We start from the raw sequence: 10,336 nt of genomic DNA on the forward strand, positions 1-10,336 counted from the left end.
CTTTCTCCTTCTTCATTTACGTGCTTTTCTTTCTGTTCTCTTTCTTTGTTATTCTCGATTTCCATTGTTTTTTCACATCAAGTTCTGAAATCGTTTTTGAAGTGTTTCATCTTCATCGTCGTGTTTCTCCTCGTTCTTCTTTTGATTTTGTAACATTATGTATTTTTTTTTTCTTTGTTTGATTTTTTTTCTCCCAAAAAGAATTATGAGAATATGAAATAAGAAAATGAAGAAGAAGAAGAAGCAACAGAAGATGAGGAGGAGAAAGAGGAAGAGTTATGAATTATGCATAAGGTGTACTTCAACAAATTTTGAGTGTATTTCTTAAATCCTTTGGGTGTATTTCTTAAACCCTTTGGGTGTATTTTTGTAATTCTTTGGGTGTATTTCTGTAATTGTTTGGGTGAATTCCTGTAACCTTTTGGGTGTATTTCTGTAATCCTTTGGGTGTATTTCTGTAATCGTAAGCTTGATTTCAGAAACCATGAAAATCGAAAAAAAAAAAACGAAGCAAGAATACCAGTGATAAACGCAGGTAAAACAACGAATGAAAAGGCGAAGAGAGAACGCACGAAGGAGATCGAACAAATTAAATTTGGCAAGAAACTCGTTTTCATGGAGGAAGAAGAAGAAGAGTCGTTCATAATGCATGGTGAGTAGCGCACTTTGTAAACAGAAAGTGGTTGAATAACGTGCGTATATTTACTCTTGAATGTGGGAGTGTAATGTGCGTGTGTTTTGTTGGGCTTGTGCCAACTTATAAGACTTGTAAGCCAAAAAGACTTGTATGTGTAGCAGGCCTATCTAATTTATCCCTAAACAATATAGCAATTTAAATACAATACTATGTAGTACAATTAATTTAACTTTCTGTGCATTGCACGGATCTAAAAAAAAAAAAATAAAATAAAATAATCAATGGAAAGGCCGGAGAGACATTTACGTAGTAGTCATATTATCACTAAAAATATACGTAGTAGACATATAATACTGTTAGTCACCAAAAAAATATTATCACTAAAAATGTTACTACAAAGAGACATATACGTAGAAGTTATCATCACTTCTAATAATATGTTTACTAATTATTGTTCATTATGTTTTTGAAGGTTTGTTAAACTCAACCAAAATCGGGGAGCTAAGAGTTCAGATCAGAGCATCTTAAACAATGCAAGATGCTGAAAATGAAAGGATTTTGAAAATAAAAACATGAGTAAACGCCTATTACTTAAGACGAACGTTAAATTAAATACTACCTTAAGCATTTTCATTAAGAACACCCAGCAACCATACATATATGAAAGAGTAGTATTATGAATAGCACTGCCAAGATGAGACGGCCACTATTAGCATTAAATTAAGGAAAGAATGGAAGGTCAAACATATATATGTCACCTATTCAATCCATACTGCATTAGTGCCATGCCATTTATAAGCAAATCTCCCGCCACCAAGTACAAGAAATTTACCATATGGCTACACTTCTTGTAGTTATGCTTAACAAAGTATAGCCTTTTCTAATAATCGGGTACGCTTGAGAGAGAGAGAGAGCGCGCCAAGTGCTCCAGTGAAATTTTAAAATGTAGTGAATAGTTCTTAGTGATATACTTTATTTGTCCCCCACTACCTAATTAATTTTGACTCCACTCTCCAAATCGCTAATCCTTCTCTTTTTCCCGTTTACCAATTTTCTGCCTCTACTCCAACCTTCGTCCTCCAGAGTTACTATCGCCAGTGTCGCTACTCCGCCGGTGTCACTGGCTCACTGTTGCCAACGACGTTGTCCCCCGTTCAGCGTTTCCCCCGCGTGGCTCCGTCACTGTTAATTCTCCTAGCATTGCCGCGTCTGAATCTGCCTTCTTCTTCTGGATAACTAGCTGTGTAGTTCTGCCATTGCGTTTCTTCGGTGTCTGGTTCTACCTTCTCCTTCAGCGTTTGTCAATGCCTCACTGATATTCTGGTATTCTGGTTTTGTCTTCTTCTTCTGTGTTCCTCTTTAGCTCTTTTGGTTCTGCCTTCTTTTTCTGCGATCCGTCCCTGCTCTTTAGTCTTTAGCAGTTCAGCCTTCATCCTGCAGTTCTGTTGCCGTGTTCTGTCTCCTGGAGTTCAGCAGTTCAGACTAGTGAAGCAATAAAGTAATACTGAAACTGAAAGTCTGAAATACTGAAAGTCTACCTCCTTGGACTCTTGGTACATTCATGATCTGCTTGCTTCATTGCTTATTTGTTTCATTGTTTGATAATTATGTTAATAGATTTGTTAATTGTGATTGAATTTATTCTATCTTTGTAATTGCTAATTTGGTTTCATTAATCTGTTTGTTAATTATTTTTTGTATTAACTTATTTTTAATTAAAAATTTAGGATATTATTAATTGTTGTTGTTGGAAATTAATTTGAATAACATATGTTTGTCAATTTTGTATTTATAATTTTTTATTGTACTTTTAAATGATTGTTTAATAATATATATAGAAAGAAAAATATTTAATTAATTATATTGACAATAAAAACATTATTTAATTTTTTTAAAATATAAAATCTAAAAAAATAAAATTTTAAATTATTTATTATTATTTTAAATTATTATTTTAATTTGTTTATTAAATAATTTTAAGAATAATCATATTTTATAATACCATAGTATAATTATAAAGTTATTATTATATTATATATATTTTATCTCTATTGGCAAAATTTTTTTAGATTCATCACTATATATATATATATATATATTTATATATATCGTGTACTTTCCTATTTTAATAGTATAAAAGATAATTTTATTAATTATTTTTAACAAAAAAAGAAAAAGTATATAAAAGAGGTATATAAAAATAGGGCAATTTACGCATCTAAATTGTTTGATCCCCAATATTACGCAAATACATTGTTTCAGTTTTTAATACGCAAATGCATTGTTTCTATATTTATAGGTGTGCATAAACCGCTACTGCCTGCCGCGGTTTATGTGTGAGTGTGTGTGTGTAAACCGCTGCTGGCAGTAGCGGTTTACGTGAGTGTGTGTGTGTGTAAACCGCTACTGCCAGTAGCGGTTTACGTGTGTGTGTGCGTGTGTGTAAACTGCTACTGCCAGTAGCGGTTTACATGTGTGTGTGCGAATGGGGCTGCCTATATAAACCATAGAGGGGCCAAATGTGGAGAAGTAGAGTGTTATTCACAAATGGAGGGGGAGGATAGTTTTGTGGCTCTAGTTCACTGCTCTGGAAAAATTCAAAAGAGCAAAAGGCATGGTGTAAAATTCACAGATAGAGAACCGCTTAGTGTTTTTATCCGATCTTCGAATACGTTGGCGGAGATTAAGCAAAGCATATTACGGAAGCTCGGTGTGTGTGGGACGAAGTGGGTAAAAAAATTATTTTACAAGATTCCCATTGATGTTGTCTCAAGTGGTGTGAGATATGAGACCTTCGTGATCGGGTCGGATGAAGACTTGCATGTCTTGTTTCACTGCAGGCGTAGTTTTTCGGAGGTGAGGGTAACTGAGCTGTTTGCAAAGTTGGAAGATGGTGTGGATAGCTCAGGGGCATCGGCCCCTAATCCTTAGTCGACCCCAGCCGGTGGTGCCTCAACATCGATGCCTGTGGTAGCAGTGGCAGTTCCGAATCCGGAGCCCGAACGTGCTGGGGCTGTTCATGCATATGTTGGTCCTGTTGTTCCTGATTTTGAATGCGATGCCGGACCGGATCGGGTTGAGAATGCACTGTTTGACGATGATTTGGATGAGGAGCCTGTCGATATTGGTGGGGACAGTGATGATGATATTCCAAGAGGCGGACGTTCAGCCCATGGATGTTCCGGTTCTGCAACACAGGAGTACCCTCCCCACCTCTCTTGTTTGAACTTGGAAGCCATCGGCCAACAGCAGAATGCTGATGCAACATTCGATGGGCAGGGGATGCATGATGGGAGAAATATGTCTGAATTTCAGATTGGCCAATCCTTCCAGAGTAAAGAGGAAGCCGTGTTGAGTGTGAAGGATTACAGTACTCGGCGTGGAGTTGAGTACAAGGTTATGGAGTCCGACAACCTGAAATACCAAAGGAGATGCAAGGAGTTTGGTAACGGGTGCACGTGGTTGATTCGGATAGTCATGCGGAAAAGGAAAAGCACATGGGAGGTTAGGAGGTACAACGGTCCGCACACGTGTATGGCCACATTGATATCAAGCGACCACAAGCAGCTTGATTATCATGTTATCTGTGCGAGAATCTATCCATTGGTTCGAGCTGATGCGTCGGTGTCTATTAAGGTGTTGCAAGAGGCAACGGAGGCGACTTATGGATTCATGCCTAGTTATCGGAAGGTGTGGTTGGCGAAGCAGAAGGCAGTAGCGCAAATATATGGCGATTGGGAGGAGTCATATGCTGATCTGCCTCGGTGGATCCTTGGGGTCACATCCACGATGGAAGGTTCGATTGCTCTACTGAAGACGTCCCCGGTTAGGGTGGGTGACCAAGTTGACGAGGATAGAGTCTTCTTTCATCGGATGTTCTGGATGTTTCCTCCGTGTATTCAGGCTTTCCGCCACTGTAAGCCGCTGATAAGCATCGATGGCACACACCTGTATGGAAAATATGGCGGGACGTTGTTGTTGGCGATCGCACAGGATGGTAACTCGAACATTTTTCCTGTTGGGTTTGCACTCGTGGAGGGAGAGAACGCAGAGTCTTGGTCGTACTTTCTTTCGAACCTTAGAAGGCATGTCACTCCACAGCAAGGTATTCTCGTGATCTCTGACAGACACAACGGCATCAAGGCTGCATTAGAGAGCCCCGATAGTGGTTGGCAACCCCCCCATGCTTATCGGGCATTTTGTATTCGGCATGTTGCTGCAAATTTTGCCCTCACTTTCAAGGGGTAGGATGCGCGGAGGTGGTTGGTAAATGCCGCGTATGCAAAGACGGAAGCAGAATTTGACTATTGGTTTGATATAATGAGGACGGAGAACCCGGCCATGTGCGAATGGGCAAACAGAATGCAGTATGAGAGGTGGACACAGCACAAGGATGGTGGGAGAAGATACGGTCACATGACGACCAACATCTCTGAGTGTGTGAACTCTGTCTTGAAGGGCACAAGAAACCTCCCGGTGACGTCTCTGGTTAAGTCGACATATCTCCGGCTGGCCGAGTTGTTTGTTGTCCGGGGGCAGACGGCAGAGGCACAGTTAGGGTCCGGGCACCGGTTTTCACAGGCAGTAGTTAAGGCCATTGAGCATAATCTGAAGGAATCGAGGTGCTTCACGGTGACAGTGTTTGATAGGCATCAGCTTGACTATACTGTGGCTGAGACGACGCCCACCAGCAAATTCTCTTTGGGTAGCTATCGGGTTTCTCTGAGGGATCGCACCTGCGATTGTGGATACTTCCAGGCGCTGCACTACCCCTGCTGCCATGCCCTCGCATGCTGTGCGCAGTCACGCCTAGATTGGGCAACTTATGTCGATGAGGTGTACACTATGTCTGAGGTCTTTAAGGTGTATGAGATGTCCTTTTCACCATGTATTCCAGAGGGGCTTTGGCCACCATATGACGGGCCGACGGTTATACCCGACCCGGGCATGAGAAGGGCAAGAGAAGGATGACCACGGTCTACCCGCATCCGCAACAACATGGACGAAGCCGACACTAGCCGACCTAAGAGGTGTGGTCTGTGCAGGCAGCCCGATCATACCCGACGGGTTTGCCCTCAGCGAGGTTCTACTAGTGGGATGTAGATTTATCTTTACTTATTTCGTTTGTCGTAGTTTCCGTGGTAACAAACGTGTCTGCTTGTTATGAGTTTTAAGTTATTTGTTTTAAGTCTTTTCGTTTATCAGTTATGAGTTTTAAGGCTTTTTGTTTGATCTTGTTAATGATAGTATCGCTAGTTGTGTTTCACTTTTCTAGAGTTATTGTGCCTAATTTCCATCTTAGCTAATAGATCGATAAAGAATAGACTCCATCAACATAATCATAAAGTAAAAACTAAACAAAATAAAAGTCCTTCTAACAAGACTTAACATAAGGTCCAACGTGCATAAAAACATAAAGTAACAAGTACCCAAAATAACAGTCATCCAAATAAAACAAACATAAAAGTCCTAAACCAGAAAATAAAATACATAACGAGAAATGAAAAACAACAACACATGGTGCTAACCATCGCGATCATCCCTCGCAGCATCATGAAAGTCACCAAGGAGATGAGATCCTGTCCCACATCGAGCTGGACGTCTGACTCGAGTCGGTCGGGCTGCCTCCTGTCCAACATCATCACCTGGATGCTCTAACCCGAACGCGGACTGGGGGGTGCCCCCCATAGTGAACCAAGTATCCAACGGACTACCTGCAGGCACGTTCAGATCTACCCCATAATGACCCTGATAATCATGTGGCCAGAAAACTCGCCATGAAAACTCGCCAGAAGTCACCGCTGAGGAACCTCGGGCCCGCTCACAACTTGCTCTGACTTCTCTCTACAATTTCCTCTCTCTATAAAACTCCTCAAACCTTCTAAACACATAATCCGCGGCTACAACCACGGTTTATATAGGCAAAGCATCACACGTAAACCGCTACTGGCTGTAGCGGTTTACACACACGCACACACACACGTAAACCGCTACTGGCAGTAGCGGTTTACACACACACACACACTCACACATAAACCGCGGCAGGCAGTAGCGGTTTATGCACACCTATAAACCGCTACTGCCAGTAGCGGTTTACATAAAATATAGAAACAATGCATTTGCGTATTAAAAACTGAAACAATGTATTTGCGTAATATTGAGGATCAAACAATTTAGTTGCGTAAATTGCCCTAAAAATAATGCATACAATATTTTTTTTCTGATGTTGCCTTTGTTAAAAGAATTTGCCAACAATATTATGGTATCTGACGTGTACCCATAACACTCGGAACCGAAATCAAAATCAAAACCGACTATATAACCTGAAAACAAGCAAGCAGAGTAAAAACACAACTCAAACACGACTACGCACAAACGTCACTTCTAGACGGTTACCATCAACAACGACGCACACTATCCATCCTAGAAAATTGGAACGAGTAAAAGGAAGGTAACACTTTACTCGTCTATAAAAACAAACTAAATAGTCCAGAAAGGGTCAGGTCACACCTACACTCTCATTTATCTACTCGTATTAATTTCTTGAATACCCTCTTTTGATTTGAGCGTCGGAGTGCTTTTTGCAGGTGCTCCCGCTGCCGTATTTCGCAATACCGAGGTTTATTTTGGACATTGCCTCCAGGACGACGCATAGCTCTTCTTAGGGCCGAGTAGTCGCAAAAGGAGTCGCCTACCTCGGTTGAGCCTGAACGGAATATTTGGCGCCCACCGTAGGGCCCGAAAAAACTCATCTAACCCCACTATTTTTTTCATCTAGCTTTTTGTTTCTTTTCTCTTGCAGGATCTCCGATCCTCAACTATGGCTGAGAATGGGGCTAATCAACTCACACAAGCAGAACTCTTAGCTCAAATGGCTGAACTCTAGGCGGAAGTCCGGAGGTTAGCCGAACTCTCCGTCCGTAACAATGTTGAAAAGCACGAAGAAGGAAACTCCAAAGGCTCGGCTCCAGGCAACCCCGATCCCTTATGTCTCAATCCGCCGAAAGAGAAGCTGACCTTGAACAACCCATTCTCCGAGAAGATCACCAACTTTCAGATGCCCAAAAATTTTGTGCTACCTACTTTTTTGGAGCCGTATAAGGGAATTGGTGACTCCCGGGCTCATGTTAAAAGATTTCAGGATATGATATTTTTTAACGGCGCTAACAATGAACCTGTACTCTGCCAAGCTTTTCCTACTTATCTCGATGGTACCGCATTACTTGGTTTTCTAAACTACCTGCAGGTTCGATCTCCTCATTTGAGAAGTTGGCGAGGTCCTTCATTGACTATTTTGTGGCTTTCGGGATATACGTGCATGGATCGAATTACCTTGGTACCATCCGGCAAGGACAACATGAAAGCTTGAAGGGCTACATGACCCGATTTGCTGAAGCGACCATGGAAATACTGGACTTAGACCCAGCAGTCCACTTGCATGCCCTTAAGGCCGGCCTCCGACCTGGTAAGTTTCGGGAGACAATCGCGGTAACTAAACCGAAGACATTGGAGGAATTCCGAGAAAGGGCAGCCGGACAAATGGAGATCGAAGAACTCCGTGAGGCTGAGAGAACAGAAAGAAGACAACCTCAAAAAGATGAAGACAAAACCATAAGACCGCCAAACAGTAGGGAACCAAGGAAGCCATTCAAGCTCACCCCAAAGTTTGACAATTACACCAGATTCAACACAAAGAGAGAAAAAATAATCAAAGAAATTCTCAACGCCAAAATTATCAAACACTAGGATCAACGGTTTGTAGACAAGAGCAAACACTGTGTTTTCCATCAGAAGTATGGACACACGAAGAATGAATGTGAGATCGCCAAAGATTTACTAGAGAGATTAGCCCGGCAAGGCCTCCTAAACAAGTATGTTGAAGGAAGAAGAAACAAGGAAGATACCCGAGACCGGGAGGAGCAACGACAAACAACGGAGGGAAAAAATGACAATAGGCGGTCAAACCCTAATCCACTGAAAGGAATCATAAATTGAATATCCGGAGGATTTGCCAGAGGTGGTGAAACAAACTCTGCACGCAAACGAAGTTACCGAGCAATGCTGGCAATTGAGGGAACGATACCACAAAGCAACAAAGATGCAACCGACTTCAGAATCACCTTCACCCAGGCAGATATATCTTCGGCCATCCTAAACTTAGACGATCCGGTGGCGATCTCCATACAGACAGGCGAACTATTGGTAAGAAAGGTCCTTTTAGACCCAGGTAGTAGTGCAGACGTTCTCTTCTATTCTACTTTTCAAAAGATGAAACTATCCGAAAAAAGCAGTGCAACCCTCATCTGGAGAACTGGTAGGATTCTCTGGAGAGAGGGCCCCAATTAAAGGTTGTATATGGCTAAAAACGACACTGGGGGAAACCCCATTGACACGAACCATAGATATACAATATCTTATAGTTGATTGCCCAGTCCTTATAATATTATTCTCGGAAGACTTGCTCTGAACATGTTCAGAGCAGTAGTATCCACGTTTCATTTATGTGTCAAGTTTCAGGCACAGGACGACAAGATAGCAACGTTCCACTCAGACCGCCAACAAGCTCGGCAATGCTACAACGCAAGGCTAAAAAGATCGGACACGGGGCAAAAATACCAAAAAGAAGTCAAGGCAATTCATAGCACAAATGAAGTACTGTCCTTTGCAGAACTCGACCCTCGGGAGGACACCCAAGAAAGGCCCCAACCAGTAGATGAGCTCCAGAAGGTTACCCTGACATCAAATCCGGAACAATTCACCTACATCGGCCAAGCACTCCAAGGGCAAAAACAATTGGAGCTTATAAAGGCACTACAAGATAATACCTATTTGCCTAGACTCCTGCAGATATGTCAGGCATAGATCCAAACATCATTTGCCACAAGTTTGCCATCGACAGGACAATCCGACAAAGGAAAAGGAACCTCGAAGCGAAGAAAGCAAAGGCGGCTCTAGAAGAAACACTTAGCGCCGACTTCATCAAAGAGATTCGCTTCACTACGTGGCTATCGAACGTGGTAATGGTAAGAAAAAATTCAGGTAAATGGCGCATGTGCGTCGACTTTACAAACCTTAACAAGGCATGTCCAAAAGATGCCTATCCTCTACCATGTATTGACAAGCTCGTAGATAATGCATCAGGTTTCAAAAGCTTAAGCTTCATGGATGCATATTATGGTTACAACCAGATTCTAATGCATCCAGAAGATCAAAGCAAAACAGCCTTTATAACTGAACATGAAAATTTTTGTTATAGAGTAATGCCATTTGGTCTAAAGAATGCAGGTGCAACATACTAGCGACTAATGGACAAAGTATTCCACCAACAGATAGGTCAAAACATGGAAATCTATGTAGACGATATGGTCGCCAAGACCACACCAGAAAGATCCCATTGTGACGACCTTAGGGAAATATTCAGTCAGATCCGAGTATACAACATGAGACTTAATCCATAGAAATGTGCCTTTGGGGTACAAGGAGGCAAGTTCCTCGGATTTATGCTGACCTCACGGGGAAAGCAAACCCTGAAAAATGTGACGCAATACTTAACATGGCAAGTCCGAAAACAATAAAGGGGGTACAACAACTAGCAGGAAGAGTAGCTGCCCTGTCACGATTTTTGCCAGCAGTATCAAGCCGATCATACCACTTTTTCCAGACGATATCAAAGAATAAAAAATTCGAGTGAATAAAGGA

General features: G+C 41.8%; 1 protein-coding gene across 1 annotated transcript; it reads left to right on the forward strand.

Annotated features, from left to right (window-relative positions):
- The first annotated feature begins 4,957 nt into the window (after positions 1-4,957).
- On the forward strand, positions 4,958-5,608 carry LOC114925925 (uncharacterized). Its single transcript, XM_029295693.1, has one exon. It carries the CDS (start codon positions 4,958-4,960, stop codon positions 5,606-5,608), a length of 651 nt encoding a protein of 216 aa, XP_029151526.1.
- The last annotated feature ends 4,728 nt before the right edge of the window (positions 5,609-10,336 follow it).

Source organism: Arachis hypogaea, chromosome 19, assembly GCF_003086295.3.
Source record: "Arachis hypogaea cultivar Tifrunner chromosome 19, arahy.Tifrunner.gnm2.J5K5, whole genome shotgun sequence".
In the NCBI taxonomy this organism is placed as follows: Eukaryota; Viridiplantae; Streptophyta; class Magnoliopsida; order Fabales; family Fabaceae; genus Arachis; species Arachis hypogaea.